This window comes from Triturus cristatus, chromosome 7 (genome assembly GCF_964204655.1).
Source record: "Triturus cristatus chromosome 7, aTriCri1.1, whole genome shotgun sequence".
Taxonomy (NCBI): Eukaryota; Metazoa; Chordata; class Amphibia; order Caudata; family Salamandridae; genus Triturus; species Triturus cristatus.
In genome coordinates this window covers 240,603,165-240,622,518 of record NC_140590.1, presented here as the reverse complement: position 1 = coordinate 240,622,518, position 19,354 = coordinate 240,603,165, and the positions used below count along the sequence as shown (strand labels likewise).

Sequence of the window (19,354 nt, the reverse complement as noted above, 5' to 3'; positions counted from 1 at the left end):
CCGCCGCAGCCACATCACACTCCACCTGAGAGGCCTGCACTGGCTCCCCGTCAACAAAAGGATCACCTTCAAGCTCCTGATCCACGCACACAAAGAACTGCACAACACCGGACCCACCTACCTCAACAACCGACTCAGCTTTCACACCCCCACCCGAAGCATCCGCTCAGCCAACCTCGCCCTCGCCACAGTCCCTCGCATCCGAAAAACCACTGCCGGCAGCAGATTCTTCTCCTACCTCGCCGCCAAGACCTGGAACACTCTCCCCACCATCCAACGACAGACCCAAGACCTGCTGGCCTTCAGAAGACTCCTCAAGACCTGGCTCTTCGACCAGTAGCACCCCTCCCTCCCCAGCGCCTTGAGACCCTCTCGGGTATGTAGCGCGCTTTACAAATGCAGTGATTGATTGATTGATTGATTTTAACCTAACCAGCCGGCAAGACAGATATGCAACCATCAGGCCCTTGGGAAAGCCTCATATGCCGCAGAGCTGTGGGGACACTTGGATGTGACCCCTTTATATACAGTAGACAATCGATTCATGCGCCAGTTGGCAGGAATACCCATTAGCACTCCTTTACTCCTACTCAGGCTGGATTTTGGTCTTAGAGCAGTATCTGATAAAATCGGTTGATGCACCTTACATTATTGGAGAAAGATTTTGGACACCAAAGCGCTCCTATCATATCATCAGGGCCTGGAAAAAATACTCAGTCACTCTGGCTCCAATAATATACTGTGGCTCAAATATATGAAAGCCACGTAGTTAGAGATCGGGTTAGCAGACCTATGGAACGTCACTGTTGCGGCAAATTAAATCAGCCCATGGGCAGCACACAGTGGGTCTTTTGCATATTCAGACGAAATATGGGACACTAACCAATGAATTTCTCACAGTTAAGGATACTTTTATTAAGGAAGAGTTTTGGGATGAAATAGAGCCTCTCCAAATCAGGCACCAGTACCTGCAATTCCGGTACGGGACCTTACCCATCCACTCATTTACCGCAAAGTGGGCATCCGCCTTGACGGGAGAGGCCATGCAGTGTCCATCTTGTGTTGATGCCCTTGTTCTTCTGCCTGGCCTAAGTGAGCAGTAGGAGGTGTTGGATAATCCTACTGTACATGAAACTGGGTGTTAGGGAGCTCAAAGAGGCTCTTAGGATTCTGAGATCAGACACTTGTAAATGGTGGATTTTTGCACTATCCAGATACATGATGTCAATGTGTAGAGAGTTAAGCAAAAAATGTGTCTCCATTAGGAGTCACACGTTTGCAGTGGGCTGCCTGATGTGCAATATTCTCCTTTTTAATGATTTAATATTTCTTAGTCTGAAATGCTGAGGTAAGCACATTTTACTGCTGCTGTTCTTACAAATTTTATGTCATTTCTAAATTATTTATTGTCCAAACCTAAGAGGAAAGCAATTGGTATGAATGATTTCGATGGCAACTATCTTATTCTTCAAAGCAATTCTGGATCGTGCACAAACCGTAGGTTGAAAACATTGAATGTATTGTCAGGTGCCACAGAGGTATCACTCTCATAACCTAAGGAGTGTGTTCAATCAAAAGGTCCCATGCGTTGGCTGCCAACAGACAACAGCCCTCTGGGCGCGCCGTGTATGCTTCGCTGAAAGCGAATGAAACGTTTATGCTGAAGTGTTGAAACAAAACAGAAGATGATGCTTGGTTCCAGACTTTAATTGCAACTCTAAGGGTGATCCGTATAATCATATACTGGAAATTATTTCACATGAATGACATTGCTGTGTCACACTTTATCTCAAGTGATAGACTTGATCCCAATGCATTTCGGGCCCCTCTGGTCCTTCGTCAGGGGAATCTATATGACAAAGAAATATATGCATATCACTGAATGATGCAATGAGGGGTTTGCCATTTAACAAAAGACTGAAGGACATTGCCTAAAAAAATGAGATTACGCTAAATCTCTAGTATCATGAATTTCAGTTGTGCAATAGGGAATATTAAGAAATTCTTTGGAGGATTAGGAGTCAGAGTGTGATGTTTATACTGACCATAAACTGCAGAAAAGTATGGTATAGGGGTTTTCATAGTTATTTGAGTATGCAACTTTCATTTTTGACAGTAGGCTGGTGGTTGGAGTATCTAAATAACTTATCTCACTTTAAATTATCTTCTTTCATTTCAAGTGTTTTCATATCCTGGAAGAAGCCTTCCACACAAATACAGTCTTATTGGGCAAACCTAGAAACAGATGCGAAACTATCTAAGTAAATCAGGTTTTGGAATTTCTACTGACAATTGAAATTTATATTACTTGCAAGTGAATGACTCTTAGTACGTCAATACAACAAGTTTATTATGCAAAGACACAGTAGTAAAAATCATGTTACTGTATTCATTTTGCACTCTTCTCTACAGATGACAACTGCGCTGAGAACAGCCACTATGAACTCTTTGGCACTGGCTGCCCAACCACCTGCAGCAACCTCCATCAAACTGTTGCATGCGCCGCAGAGAGCGTGGACGGATGCTTCTGTGATGAAGGGTTTGCTCTTCACTCTGGCCTCTGTGTCCCTGAAAGTCAGTGTGGCTGCACCATGGATGGCGTCTACTACAACCTGGGAGATGAGGTCTTCCTAACAGATACCTGCAGCCAGAAATGCACCTGTAATGCACAACAGATGGTGTGTGAAGAACACAAGTGTGCCGCCCTAGAAGAGTGTAAGGTCATGAATGGAATCAGGAGGTGCTACCCTGTAAACAGCGGAATCTGCTGGGCTTCTGGAGATCCTCACTACCGCACCTTTGATGGAGTCACCTTCGACTACCAGGGCACCTGCAAGTACACCCTCAGCAAGTCTAGTTCCCAGACCGGCTCTCTCATTGACTTTAGTGTCATAGTACAGAATGAGCACCGATCATCACCAGTGGTGGCCTGGACGCGAAGAGTGGAAGTAAATGTCTATGGGGAGCAGGTTTCCATAGCAAGTGGAGAATATGGCCAAGTTCAGGTAATGAGACACCTGATTTATTTCAATATCTAATTTATAAGAGAATGTGATACATCTATTTCTTAATGACAGATCTAAGCAGCCGTTAGGACAACAAATAAAACCAGTAGCAAGAATGGAGAATAACAATAAATGTATAGATCTAAGAGTGAAGATAGTTTTAAAGCGTTTTAGATATGTAGTGCATGAGTCAATACCAGAGCTACCAGCCTTAAACCATGATTACTGTTTCAAGAGGTAAAGCAGAACATCAGTTCTGCTCTTATATGCATACTGGACAATTGCTGCAAACAGTAAAATGACATGGGTGACTGCCCAGAGTGCCAAAAAAATATATGTTGTGCAAGGACGTATACTGCTTTATGTACAGCAAACACCAGACAAATCACTTTCATGCAAAATCTTTAATTGCACCTTGACCTTATAAATATGACGCTGAAGATCAGATAACAAGCATTGTGGACTAGGGGTAAATGCATTTTCCCAGTCGCAAATAGCCTGATTCACAGATTTGTGCCGTAAAAAGTATTTTGGTAGGTATGAATTCCAATTCGGTAACACATTACGGATCACAATTTTGAACTGCGAATACATACCGATTTGGTATTAGGAAGGGGACTGTTTAGGGTGTCCCATCCTAACACCAAATTGCAGTGGTATGTAAGAATGTTTTGCGACCAAAATGCGGTTGCAAAACATTTGCATTTTACCATCTAATTCAAGTAGGTGGTAACCCATTCAGAAATGGGAAGGGGTCCCCAAGGAAGCCCTTCTCCTTTGGAAAAGGTAGCAAAAACGTTTCTTCAGAGCAGGCAGTGGTCGCATGGACCACAGCCTGCTCCCAAAAAATAAAAAATAAACTTTTAATTTTTCTTTTTCAATCACAAACCGTTTTCCTTTAAGGAAAACAGACTGCATTAAAAAAAAATGTATTGCTCTATTTTAAGTAATCACGGACATGGTGGTCTTCTGACCCCAGCAGGCCACCATCTCTGTGATTTTAGCGATTCCTAATGGGATGCAAATAGTGGCCTACCTCATGGAGTTTCATACATTAGGAATATCGATTACTTAATCGCAATAAGATAATCGCTATTTCCAATAATGATATATGTGGCCCGATATGTGCTGAATAATGGCATTAATTGGTTATTGCAAGTGACAGTCAGAGTGATTTGAGGAAAATAACTTTTTGAGCTTCCATCACTAATAGATACATGATGCATTACTTTGCTTAGACATGTGATGTTAATTCAATATTATGACGATTAACAGCCACACTACAACTCAAATTATCCATGCGTACATACATTAAACATTTTTGTGAGAGACTTTAACAAGTTTCAAACTAGTGTACAGCCAAAATAATGTCCAATAGAATAAATATAATTAATATGTATGTGTATATATCTTTACCACCTACAAGAAATACGTTGCACTCCAGGGATTCCTTTTTAAGCAATCTTATTTCATTGCCACCATCACCAACGCGTTTCGACTTTCATGGTCTTGATCAGGGTTTATTGAGTCTAGTTTACTTTCAATTTATATATAGCTGCCTACCTGACCCATAATGAGGCATTGTGGGATATGTAGTTCAACCATTCATAATAGTTACCAATTTTTCATCTCAATGATAAAAACAAGATTGTCATGTCTTTCAAAATTATTTTCAATTGTTTACATTCTATAGTTTATTTGGTAGGGATTTGCTCACTGTATATTTCCCAAGTTTGGTGCGCCTCCAATTTCCCCATGGCATCATACCCAATGGATGGCATACCACCTTGGTCGTAGGGAGTTTACAACGTGTATATTTTTCCCTGGCTTCCTTCGCAAGGTTGCATCCTTTGAACTATCCGTATAGTGACAGCGTGTGATGGTCTGTCTTGTTGTATCCAATAATCACTTTTTTTATGAATCCTAACATTTTATGCCCTGGGTTCATTTTCAATTATTTTGAACAGAATATGCTGGATACAGTTTCGGCTAAGTGCCAATGTTGATGTATGTCCTCCTACCCTACTATATTATAAATTCTTTCTTTAATCTATAAGTCCTTATATATGTGTGTGTGTGTATATACTCACACTACCTCAATTCAATCTTACAAGACAAGTCATGCCACTTCTCAGAGACCTAGAAACATTGGCACAAATAGAAACACAATGTGGGAGCCAAGAACGGCAAAATGACAATGAGACTGGCAGTTCCATGCAAAGAAAGATATTCAAACCTCGTTCCACTTTCATTCCAGTTATGCCCAGAGATGGCATTGACATATACCACGAACAGATCATTGCAGGATTAAAACAACTTAATCACAAAATCAATAAAAAGAAAAGAGGCACAAACAACAAACAGGAAATTAAATACCACCAGCTAATGAAAAAGTTATCAAACAACAAGGATTTAATTATACGGAACGCCGACAAAGGTGGTAATCTGGTAATTTGGGGCAAAGCTGACTATATCAAAGAGGCATTGAAACAATTATCAGATAAAGAATGTTACCGCAGATGTGATCAATCTGAACTCAAAATGACGTATGAAAACTATTATACGAAATTGATGGCATGGAAGGGTCTGGGCTTGATAAGTAAAGACGAATATTTGTTTCTGAGGAATAACACACCAATGACACCCGTCTTATACTTTATAACCAAGCTACACAAAGACCCTATAACACCTGCAGGACGTCCCATCATTTCGGCTAACAACAGCTTGACTGAACATACGTCACAATATATAGACTATTTCTTGCAGGATTTTGTCCAGAAACTTCCCTCATACTTAAAGGACACTGGTGATTTTTTAACCAAGATACATAACTTTGAGTGGCAAAATGACTATTTACTAATAACAATGGACATCTCTGCTCTCTATACGAGCATAAGCCACAAAGACGGCTTGAGGGCAGTTGAGTATTATTTGGGACAAAGACCTATTGCACAGAAAAACCATAACAAAATGATCATTGATATGATAGATTTCTGCCTTTCTAACAAAATCTTCCTATTCCAACATGTTCTGTATCAACAGCTACGGGGAGTCGTTATGGGGGCCAGTTTCTCCCCCAGTTATGCTTGTCTTCATATGGGCTGGTGGGAGGAACTGGTCCTACATAGGCAACATGCGAACACCCTCGGTCAAAATGTGAAATGCTGGTGGCGATACATAAATGATCTGTTTTTAATTTGGCAGGGCTCGAAAACAGAAGCTATATCTTTTATTAATGAACTAAATCACAATGATATCAATTTACAGTTCACTGTAGACATTAGTGCTGATAAAGTTCTCTTCTTGGACGTTGAGGTGTACATAGAAAGGTGCAGGATCGAAACCAGACTACACAGAAAACCAACTGCGGTCAATTCAGTCCTACACACCACAAGCCTATATCCAAAACATCTCATCCAGAGTATCCCATATGGGGAGATGATAAGATTAAAACGTATCTGTAGCGCTGACAGTGAACTACAAAGAGCCCAACTAGAAAGCAAACGTAGGTTTCTTGCACATGGGTACAATACCAAATGCATAGAGGCTGCAACTTCCAAAAGCAATGCAGCCAACAGAGAGAAATTGTTAAAACTAGGAACACCAGAGTTAGGACCAGATACTCGTATTGATGCCTCTGAACAACTAACAAAACCCACAGATCAATCTATCAATGAGTTTAGTATGATTGTGGCATATAGTAAACAGCATAAAGAAATCAATCGCATTATTCAAAACAACTTGCCTCTGGTGAAAAATGACCCTGCATTAGGTCATACCTTGCCTCCTAGACTTTCAATAACCAACAGATGGGCCCCCAATATGAAAGATAGGTTAGTGGTGAATTACCCAGTGGATCAGTCAAAGGGAAACTGGTTAAGTCAAAGGAAGGGTTTTTACAAATGTAGAACCTGCATGGCATGCCAATATGGCATCAACACCACAGCTTTCAAAACAGCATTTGGGGGAAGTCAATACAAAATTAACAAATCCCTATCATGCAAAAGTGAGTTTGTTGTTTATGTCCTCGAATGCCCCTGTGAGCTTCGGTATGTGGGAAGTACGAAGCTGCAGGGACACAAGAGAATTTGACAACATATTAGAGCCATTAAAAACAAAGACTCATTGTACCCGGTCGCCCGACATTTTAACGAATTCCACCAGGCAGATCCAAAATATTTGAGGTACTATATAATTGACTGTGTACCTTTTAACAAGAAAGGGGGTAATAGAGAGAAACCCAATGAAAATTGGATACCAAATATATTTTAGAATTGGATTCTAAGAATCCAAATGGTCGCAACATAACTGAAGATCTATAAACATGTCTTTAAAACATATTATTTTAAAAGTACCACTCACTCTGTCTTGGTGCTCTCTCTCTCTTTTTCTTTCTCTCGCTCCTCCTTTTCCCCCCTCCTTTCTCTTCTTCTCTCTCTTTCTCTTTCTCTCTTTATATACAAATTTCTGTTCGCCCACATGGCTATGATCCTATCGGGGTTAGTTTATCATGACTCCCAGGACACACAACACTATGCACTGAGCATGCGAAATGAGAATAATATCAAAAATTCTACAAGATGGGAACTGTAGAAAATTACAAGATAACATCTATCTCACGGCAAACCCAAAAGTTTATTTTAAGATAAAGGCTTTCATCTTATTTTAAACTTCCCTTCCCTTGATTTTTACAATTATTGTTTCACTCCAATACACACCACTAACGGCAGAGGCTTCTGCCGATCTAGTATGGGTTATTGCACTAATACCTGGGGCAAACCAGTAGGGTTAAGACATACAGCTATTATTTAACAGCTAAAAATAAGTTGTGCATAAGACTCAAGTTTAGCAATATAATTTTATACACAATGAAAGAGATGAATTAATATATATGTTAATTGACATTTTACAAATTTCTCAATTTTTAAAACAAACTAAAATTGGGCATATAATAATGATCTATTTGTACGTTTACATATTTATTTATCTATTTATTGAATAACAATTTGCACAATACATCTTGAAAGGATGAATATTTTAAATTCATAACAGATGTAGTGCCATTGCAAAGACAGTTGCTATCGATTTTACTCAACTATCTTAAATAGATTTTATGGCATTTTAAGGTCTATTTTCGTATAACTTTTATTGCATTGCACATAATGGTATTTACGCCATGATTTTAGACAATTGTTTAAATTGCTGTACAAACTATACATATTATGTAACCAACAATATGGTTAGATTGGTGCCCGGTATTGTTATGTTTCGGGTTGGTTTGGTGGATTTAAAAGTGGTATTTGTTTACAATTGCACTGTCACTTTAACACGATTGAAAGAAAAAAATGGGAAAAAAATGGTATAAAACCAGTCAGGTGACTTACCTACGTGTTATGTGATCAAGGCTCCCTGGAGCCGAAATGCGTAATGGCTGACAGAGTTTGGAGATAATAAACTAGATTCTGCGCATCTAGCTGTGGTCCGTGCTCCATTTGTGTTGAATCGACATAGCCGCTGTGCAGTGGAGTTTTCTGGATATATATATATATTTTTATCAAACACAGTGCTTTAGCAAATTGAGAGCGCACTCAAGAGACAAGAATCATCCATTGGCCACATAAATCACCTTGTTTAATCAATTTCGCCTGACGCGTTTCGGAACAAACATTTCCTTTATCATTGGCATTATCCACAGTCTCGCCTTACTGCTGCACTGAATTTCAATTGACCGCCCTCCAATGGGCTTCTCCAATGAGTCTCAGAGCAACCTGGTAATCGTAGTGCAAACAGCCTGCATTAGAATCCAAATCGGGAGGAATAACATAATCCATAAAAGGGCCCCACAATGAGCCCTAACATGTGGAGAGACAAGCCTAATGATTATGGACTCATTCAACATCTTGGCGGCACATTGTGGGGCAGTTTTATGGATGATATATATATATCTATATATATGAAGGAACGAAGATTCACCGTCGTTGCAGCCACACGTCCTGGGTGCCTCCTGACACGGTGGTGAGCGTATATATGTATGTATGTGTGTGTATATATGTATATATATATATATATATATATACATATACATATCAGTAATGTTGAAGTAAATGTAATGAATGGAGGATGAATACAGTAGTTATTTTATGTGGTGCACAAATCTAAATGATAGGACCTGCTCAGTAGTAGCTACAGGCAGTTGTCTATAATGGACAGCTACATTTTACAGCAATATAGTTATTTTGATATTGTTAATTTTCATGTGAATAAACATAAGATGAATGCACCAACTTAGTTAATATTGGTCCTAGTGATCTTTGATAACTGAAACTACATTTTGCAATTGTAGATTTTGTATGTAGATGACAAGAACAGACCTTCCCTGAGCTTTGTACCAGATGGACTGAGAGTAGAGATTCACATTTGTCAGCCATAGAAGCAATGTGTATTTGTAGATGAAAGGAAAAAAAAATGTAAGACATGAAAAAAGAAACTACAAAGAGAATCATTATAGGCATCTCCTGTATTTTAATGTAAACTATGTACAATAATTTCAGATCAATGGCTTCCAACATATTCTCCCAATTTCCAGTCAATCTGGGAAGATCCAGGTGTATTACAGTGGCTCCTCAGCAGTCGTCCAGACAGACTTTGGCCTTGTAGTGTCCTATGACTGGTGGCATTATGTAGCTGTGCAGGTGCCTGCAGCATACTCTGGATCTCTTGCTGGCCTTTGTGGAAACTTCAATGGGAACAAGAGTGATGACTTCAGAATTCCTGAGGGATCCCTGGTGGGCAGTGCAATCACTTTTGGAAACAGCTGGATCAAAGAAGAAGACAAGGACTCTTCTTCCATCTGCATTGACACTGACAATCCATCAGTGTGTGGTGAGGATATGGAGTTGCAGTTCGGTAACCTGAACCACTGTGGAATCATGAAAGATCCAACTGGTCCATTTAACAGCAGCCTCAACCCTGACACTGAGGTCTACTTCAAGAATTGTGTTTATGACCTGTGTGGAACAGACGGCGATCAGCAGACACTATGTGAAATTGTGCAAAATTATGCCCACCATTGCCAGAGTCGTGGAAATGCCATCCAGCCATGGAGGAGTTTCATTGGATGTGGTATGTCAAAAAAATGTTTGTTATTTATTGAAGGCACTCCTCATTGTGCCTTTCTGTTACCCCAGGGCGTTGTAGATGAGTTACCGCTTGGATGCTGTAATACACCATAATATCACATTCCTCACCTGGTTTTCTGAAAAACATGAAATTTGACTCTATGTGGGAAACAAATGTATTTTTGGTTCCATGGTTAGACACAAGTAACCATTAATAGCCACTAAGGCACATATTATAATAAAATAAGCACAATGGTGGACATAATCTGCTTTAAACCCCCAAATAGAAAAAAGCCTTCTAGGTAAAATGTTTCATTCTGTGACGGAAGTATTCCATTATATGTGAACATGTCACCACACCTTTACCTTTCAATTCACCTCTGTAATCCTAATTTGTAATATTTGGGAAAATTGACTGTTTGCAAGACATAGTATTCTTTTACATATCTTTCCTGCTCCATCTGACTAAATCAGAATAAAATAATCTTCTATATATCCCTGTATCACAAAAGTTATGGATTTGGCTGACACATAAAACAGGCTGCTATTTTCTACTTCATTAAAACAATACTAACTCTTAAATAGGTCTTAAAACACATTCTGTCTTCTTTGTAATCGCAACTGCTATTGAAGTGAACACTATTGAATTCTGCTGACTATAAGAGTGGAAAGCAGCACAGATTATTCCCATCTGGAAAAACCCTAAAGCTCCCCCGGATGATGTTTCTAACTACCGCCCTATCTCCTTGCTCCCTCTACAGAGCAAACTTCTGGAAAAGCATATCAACAAGCACTTGTCTGAATTTGTTGAATCCTCAAATTGTCTCGATTGTTCACGATCTGGATTTTGACACAGACAAAGTAATGAGTCAGCATTAGTAGCAGTTACTGATAACATCCGAATGCTTGCAGATAATGCTCTCTGCAGCAGTCGATACCATCTCCCACCAGATCCTACTAAGGAGACTTAGGGACATAGGCATCCAAGGGAATGCCTTGAAATGGATGTCTAATTTCCTGTCCGATAGAACCCAGACTATCAATCTGGGCGCTTTTTGCTCGCAGAACACAAGAGTAACCAAGGGAGTACCTCAGGCCTCCTGTTTGAGCCCTACTTTATTTAACATCTGTGTTACTCCCTTGGCTGAGCTACTGAGGAATCTAGGATTTATTCCTATCTCCTATGCCGATGACACTCAACTTCCTCTCTCCTTTGACAAAATCAACCCCAACATTCAGACCACCTTTTCGGAGGGTATGAAAGTCATCGTGGACTGTTGTTTTGAGAAGCAGCAGTGAGGTGGTCTCCGAGTTGGTGGCCAGAGGAACTAGGCTCTGCCCCATCCCCTAAACAGGTGGTAAAGAACCTAGGAGTTCAGATAGATCATAAACTAACTCTGGAGGAGCAAGCTACCACTACTGCTGGGCCTGCTTTCACATACTTAGTCTCCTTCGAAGAGTCTTTCCTCTCCTGCCATTCTCCACAGGGAAAGCCTTGATCCAGGTATTGGTCCTAAGCCGCCTGGCTTGGCTGCTGATTTCAGCCAAGGAAACCTCCTTAACAAAATTGCAGGTAGTCCAGAACACGGCGGCCCACTTGGTGACTGATGCCCCTCCTAGAACTGACTCTCTTCTCTCCAAAATCTTCACTGGCTTCCGGTGCGAAAGAGGATTAAATCCAAGAGCTGTTGTATGGTCTACAAATCCCTTAACAGCCTGGTCCCAGCTATCTGACAGATAAGTTGGCCAGATATATACCATCTAGGCCCCTCCGGTCAGGATCCAAAGCTCTCCTCCATATCCCTTGCTTTAAACAAGCTTGCATGGATGGTAAAGCTTTCTCCCACCTTGCCCCATTCTATTGGAACCAACTTCTTATTCACTTGCGTCAATGCACAAACCTCCTGGTTTTTAGAAAGCTGCTGAAAACCAGACTGTTCTGATTCATCCCCCCTTGGTTGGTAATGGCAGTCATAGCACGGAGATACCCCAGCTGGGGTGATTCGGGTGCTTTACAAATTAAATAAATAAACCAGTGAGTGAATGTTTCCACATACCTGTTTTATATATTGCTTCCTAAGGCATGAGAACCACAGAAACATCTATTTAGTAGTACTAGTATTAATATTATGAGTATTGTTATTATTAGTAGTAGTGGTAGTAGTAGTAGTAATAGTGGCAGTAGTAGCAGTGGTAGCAGTATGCTGTATTTCTTGTTGTAATGTAATCAAATGAAAAATGAAATGTAAATTAAGTTTTTAAAGCGCACTCATGCCCGACAGCGTGTAGGCACTAGGACCAGGTAGGGAAGAAGACAGAAGAGAGGGAGAAGAGAACTTATTCATAGGAGAGAGAAGAGATCCTGAGCAGATGAAAGCAGTAGAAGCTATTTGGCTGGAAAGCCGTGTTTTAAGAGCTTCCCTACAAGAAAGCAGGCCTATGGAGTTTTTAGAGGAAGGGGAAGAGTGTTACAGAGTTTGGAGTTGCAGGTCACAAAGCTTCTGCCACCCCTGTTTGCGAGTCTGAATCTTGGGACTAGTACAAGGTTAGCCATGGATGATCGTAAGAATCTGGGTGGGCATACCAGTGGAACTTGTATATAAGGTAGTCAGGCCAGAATCGTGCAGTGCCCTGAATGCAATACACAGAGTTTTAGAAATCAATCCGCTTCCTTATAGGAAGCCAATGAAGTTGGACCAGGACTTGCATGGCCAAGTGATGTGTGGAAATCCCCATTAGGAACTGGGATGCCGCATTCTGTAAGATATGCAGTTTGTTCAGAAGTTGTTTTTGCAGGATGATAAAGAGAGCATTACAGTCATTCAATTTAGACAGAACAAGAGCTCCTACTACTGTTTTCTATAGCTCATGAGGAATGAATGGGAACACTTTGCTGAGTAGTTTCAGGATAATGAAGGAGGAGGACGTGATGGCATTGATCTGATTTTTAAACGAGATAGTATTCTCAAATAAAATTCAAAGGTTCTTAACTTTTGTTACAGGTGTGGGTAGGGTTCCCAAATCCTGAGCCCACCAGGCAGGGGACCAAAAAGAACTGTTCTTGCCAAACAGGAGTAATTTGGTTTTACCCAAGTTCAGTTTCAAGCAGTTTTCTCTCAGACAACTACTGACCTGTTCCATGCATTTGTGGAATCTGGATGCCGTGTCCTAGTGGTTACTAGCAACTGAGACGAGAATCTGGGTGTCGTTGGCATGGGATACTGCAGAGAAAGCAAATGTTTAGTCGAGATTAGCTAAAGGGATAACGTAGAGATTAAAAAGTGTAGGGCTGAGGTGATGTGAATTCATCCAGCATGCCGAATTGTTCTCGCTCTGAGAAGAATGAATTCAGGAGGGTGAACGCCAGTCCCCTGATTCCTATGGAGTGGAGGCGGTCAATCAATAGAAAATGATTGACTGTATCAAATGCCTGTGAGAGGTCCAACAGAATTAGAGCAGCATTCCCTCCTTTGTCAAGCAAGTATCTGACTTGTTCAGAAGCCACAATCAGAGCCAGTTCTGTGCTATGCTCGCTTCTGTTCCTGAACTGAGTTGGATCAAGAGGGCCATTCTTGTTAATAAATATGGTTAGTTCTGGATTAGTGGCCTTTTCTACCATCTTTGCTGGGTAAGAAAGGCAAGAGATAGGTTGATAATTATGAGGATCTGAGGGTGTCGAAATTGGGTTTTTCAGAAGGGGAAGGAGTGAGGCGTGTTTCCATTGTTTGAGGAAGTAGCCGGTTCTGAACATGAGGTTAAAAATGTTGGTTAGGTGAAGGGCTGTAATCTCTTGCGCCAATTGTTTTGGGTGGACATGCATCCAGGGAGCCAGATTTTAGTATATTGAGAAGGCTCTGGACCTGATCATATGATACTTGGGAAAAAGATGACAAAACCACTGGACTACTTTCAGACGTACCTTCTTTAGCTGGACACTGAGGTAGATTACATGACTCAGGGTCCATTGAGAGGGCCTGCTCCAACCGGAAGGAGAGAAGAATGCCTACTATTGGCCAAGGAGATGATGCTCACATTTTTTACTTATTCAAAAAAGAAAATTGGTTCTGTCGGGGGCTCAATTACTTAGAGCACATAGCAAAAGCTTATAGGTATCAAAACCAATGATTTGCAAAGAACAAAGTATAACACACACCAGAAAAATTGAGTCAATCAAATTTTAAGAAAAGATCAAAAGTTGATTAAAGGCTGTCGCAAATTTACACTTTCAATTGCAAGAGTGAAATATGTGACTGTGGTGAGCAGTGACATGTGGTAAATGGTGATAGAATACTATATAGAAAAACAATTGTAAACAATGTGATGAGGAGGGGAAAAAATTCAATAAAGTCCTTATTATTTTGCACATATTCTTAATAATCCAATGACGAATGGGACTGTATTCTTAAGCTTTGTGTGGACATAGGTAGTACGCCGATGTCTCGACCCTTTGTGTCGCGCAAAAGTGTATGCGTCAAGGCGGGTCTTCCTCAAGGCAGGAGGGGGAGAGGTGGCAGCCCAAAAGTAAATTCTAACTTGACCCTGCGATGAAAGATTCTTGGTCAGGTAAGTGTGGGAGAATAAATCAAAAGGAACTCCACCAACCGGATTGGAGCCTGATAGAAATAATGAGTTAAACATCTGCAGCATTTTCTGCAAACACTGAGGGACGGAAGGACGCTCTCAATTCCAGATCACGAAATACTTCGGACTGGCACAAATTATTTCCCAAACTGACTGTTGGATGTTTAACTCATTATTTCTATCAGGCTCCAATCCGGCTGGTGGAGTTCCTTTTGATTTATTCTGCCACACTTACCTGACCAAGAATCTTTCATCACAGGGCCAAGTTAGAATTTACTTTTGGGCTGCCACTTCTCCCCCTCCTGCCTTGAGGAAGACCCACCTTGACGCATACACTTTTGCGCGACACACAGGGTCGAAACGTTGGCGTACTACCTATGTCCACACAAAGCTTAAGAATACAGTCCCATTAGTCATTGGATTATTAAGCATATGTGTAAAATAATAAGGACTTTTATGATTTTTTTACCCTCCTCGTCACATTGTTTACAATTGTTTTGTTATATAGTAGTCGATCACCATTTACCACATGTCACTGCTCACGACAGTCACATATTTCACATTTGCAATTGAAAGTGTAAATTGCGACAGCCTTTGATCAACTTTGGATCTTTTCTTAAAATTTGATTGACTCAATTTTTCTGGTGTGTGTTATACTTTGTTCTTTGCAAATCATTGATTTTGATACCTATAAGCTTTTGCTATGTACTCTAAGTAATTGACCCCCCGACAGAACCAATTTGCCCCATTACGTTTACTTTCTTCACATTTTTAACTTAGGCATGAAAGAAGGAGGCTAATGAGTTGCTAAAGGATTGATTGGCCATGTTGGGCTTTTTATCTGAGAGGTTGGCCAGTTTCTTACTGTGGCAAACAACTCCTTAGAGGTGTTTTTAGCTGCCTTGATCTTGTGCATGAAATGGCCAGTTTTTTTCCTTTTAAATCACTTTTTTATTCTTTGTGATAGTGCATTTGAAAGTTTCTTTGTCTGTGGTGTCATAATCTGGTCTCCACCTGCGTTGTTGCCTATGGCATAGTTGTTTTTGGGGTCTAAGATTTTTTAGAGAACTAAGGGCCATATTTATGAACTCATTTTCCCTTAGACACAGAATGGGTAAAACTGTTTGATACATCTGGCCCTAAGGCTCAGAAGGATTGGCTCTATGGCTTTTATGGGCTTTCTCCAGCCCAAGTACATTTACTGTGGAGTTAATCCAGCGATTAAAATTAGTGGTGGCAATATCGAGGTTGTTGGATTCTTAGGCAGAGTTGGCGCTAGAGCTGAGTTTAGTGTGGGTGCATCTATATTACATCAGGAGCACCGTATTCTACTGGAAGTAGGAGTGTTAGGCATCAAAGGTTTGGCTAATATTTGCAGATTAATCATAATCGCCATGTGATCAGACCATGAGTGGAAGCATAGTGGTAGGGTGAAGTTGTCAGTGAAAATCCCATCTAGCAGATGACCTGCCAAAATGAGTGGGGCTCTTAATCACCTGTTCTAGGCTGGTCATCATATCAATGAGTGCTTCAGACTAGAGTCTTTGTCTAGCGCATTTTCCAAAGGGAAATTGCAGTACCCGCGGACTGAATTGAATATTTCTTGGTTTCCATTAGCTGACTAAAGGCTTGGACGAATGTTTATTGCCTCCTGGGGGCAATAAACAGGTAGACCGTTAAATGAATAATTTTTACTGAATTCAATTTTGAAGGGACAGTGCTTCGCATTCCAAGGTGGAGGGAACGGCGGAAGATGTGGCTTTAATGTGCTCATGGTAGATTATGGCGTGGCCCCCACCCCGCTACTCATCATGGTCCAGCCTAAAGATGGAGTTACTGGCTGGAATTGCAGAGACCAGGTCTTAGTCTGATGTGGCTTTGGCCCAAGTTTTGATTATGAAACCTACGGTCTTGGGCTCTAAAAAAATGAGCAAATTTGATTTTCTTTTTTAGAAATGATCTGGCGTTTCTTAGCGTACAGAAGGTAATGTGTGAGCTTATGGAAGGCTCAGCGATGAGATTGTGACAGTCCTCACTCTTCAGCGTGCGGCTAAAAGGATTGAAAATCCTGACTTTATGATTAGTTACGGAAAGGTTACAAAGCAGACACATTGGGGCTTCCATGGAATTAAAGGGGTCAAAATAGGGCCATGGCACTTCTTTCCCAGGTAGTTAAGGCTAAAGAGTTCCATCCTTGAGTAACTGATCATCTTAGTGGGGTGAGGGGAAATCCGGCAGGGGGGCTGGGGCTGAGTGCTGTCTGAGTGCGGACAGGTGCAGATGGGCTTGCCTTAGACACGTGTCCAGTGTGCAGATGTGCTGTCAAGCTAGTTTTCATGCCCGGCATCCACAGGGAGTGTCAGGGGGGGCGTGGTGATCAGAACTATTCGGCATGAGTCTCAGTTAGTTGGGCAATGAATAGCATAAAGTATCCATGTCCTTATCAATTTAATGGCATTATGATTTTTCCAGACATTACGTGTCCCAGTAATCAGACGTACGAGTTATGTGGATCTTCTTGCCCTGCTACCTGTGCCAATGCCTCAACCGTCTGCCTCAGTGACTGCAAGGAAGGATGCCAGTGTGATAGCGGGTTTGTTCTAAGTGGCACTGACTGTGTGCCTCAGAGTCAGTGCGGCTGCACAGAAAATGGCAAATACTACAGAGCAGGAGACACTTTCTGGAAACAGGACAACTGCCAGACTTTGTGCCGGTGTGATGGCTCCACCAGGACTGTCCAGTGTTCACTTTCATCTTGTGCCACTGGTGAGACTTGCACCACTGTAGAAGGCGTCTATGGCTGCCATGTTCTGCCTGATGGTATCTGCCAGGCCTCAGGAGACCCTCATTACACCAGCTTCGATGGGAGAAGGTTTGATTTCCAGGGCACCTGCAAGTACGTCTTGTCTGAAGTCCAAGGTTCCAATGGTTCTCTGCCCTTCTTCAGAGTGGAGGTGAAGAATGAAAGGTTGCAGGGCCTGCAGGTGGCAGTGACCAAGGAGGTCTTCGTTTCTGTGTATCAGACCCAGATACATCTCCAGAGTGGGAAGACTGGTAGAGTTCAGGTAAGTGACAAGTCTGAATGAAGTAATCCTAATCTATACCTCCTTTGCACATACTTCCTTATTAATTATTTACCCATGCTTTATAAGCAGCAAACCCTCTTCCTTGAAGCACTGATATTATAAATATATATGATCTACAAAGCAATCTAACGACTTCAGTAACATGGATAAAAACATAATTTTCTTTGTTGGGGGAAAATTATGCTTTGCTCCACGTCACTGTGCTTTGTTGGATACGGTCTCTCTTCATGTTTGTGCTACTCACAATGATGGTTAGCTTATCACAGCTCAAGGCAGGTTGTTAGGTTTGCCTAATAGGTCACCTGCTTTTAGAACACAATTCTGATTTCTGGCTGGGATAGGTGTTGACATCTTTACTTGTGTAAGTTGTGCATATCTGAGAACATTTTAATATGATTTTTTTTCTAGACTTCTGTAATAAATCCCATCCTCGTCGCCAGTGTAATAATTAAAGATGTCTCGTGGACAGGCCGCTTAGAACAGATTGTAGGTTTATTTGACAGGTAACAAAGTTCATATAAAGATCATCAGTAAGGCCTCAGATCTCCAGAGGAGCCCCACCAGGAGCAGCTTCCCTGCTGCTCAGCCCCATCTCCTTCAACTGCCAACTCCTCCAGTCCCTCACACCCAACATTCTAAGTGACATCACACACATGGCTGAGCAGCAAGGGACAGAGTAGCAATGAGGAAGATGCACATAACACAACAGGTTATAACAACTTCGTATATTGAATATGCTTATGTGTGAACTTTCATTCTTTCATTTATTTTCCAGTCTTGTGTAGCTTGGTTATGGTATGGTAAATCGAGTTAAGAAACAGATATTCTCGCGAGAGCACAGCTTGGGGTGCGTTATATGTGTAAAATAGCTAACTGCATGCTGGATTGTTGAGGAGCTCACCACAGCAGAAACAGTTATACAAGTCACTTGCAAGGAAAATAAATCTAGTTGGGGCAGGTTTATGCTGAGCTGTAAATGTTATAAATGTGCAGTTACTTTTATTATGCGAGGTTATCCATACATGTATAATGTCACAAGGGCAGTTCTCTGCACCCCTGGGGACCAGGGTCAGTATGCGTCATACTAATAGAGTCCACAAGGAACCAATGAGCATTTATGGTGCCTTTTGTATATATTTTTTAATGTTTACACACACAATTAAGCACAGCGTCGTCTGCTCTTTTTATGAGTCACACAGTCATTTGCATTTGGATTGGAGGAAAATACACACCAGCAACATAAACTATTTCAGTCTCATTGTCTTTTTTGTGCAATCCAAATTAGAATTTACCATCCGGCTGCTAAGCAATACATTGAGTGTGGGTTTCCTCTGATTTAGACAAGAGGATTCCATCTTGATACAACGAGCGCCAGGGCGGGCTCTGCTGATATGAGGTTATCCACGCGGCAGCAGAAATGTGAGCATTTGATGATGACTCCAGGTTCTAGCACTTAGCGGTCATAGCTTCAGGGTCAAAGAGATATTCATTGGATATCTAAATATCACGAAAGAAAGCACTTTAAAAAAAAACATAACCATCCCAGTATATAAAATAGGAGTTC

At 41.1% G+C, this 19,354-nt stretch overlaps 1 protein-coding gene across 1 annotated transcript in view; it reads left to right on the top strand.

The window, feature by feature from the left end:
- The window catches only part of LOC146809308 (alpha-tectorin-like), a 332,591-nt gene that overhangs the window by 251,283 nt on the left and 61,954 nt on the right, over positions 1 to 19,354 (top strand). The window contains exons 18-20 of the mRNA XM_085616115.1: positions 2,413 to 3,005; positions 9,557 to 10,127; positions 17,177 to 17,769. Coding sequence (XP_085472241.1) covers positions 2,413 to 3,005; positions 9,557 to 10,127; positions 17,177 to 17,769 — 1,757 coding nt within the window. The remainder of the gene's footprint in view (positions 1 to 2,412; positions 3,006 to 9,556; positions 10,128 to 17,176; positions 17,770 to 19,354) is intronic.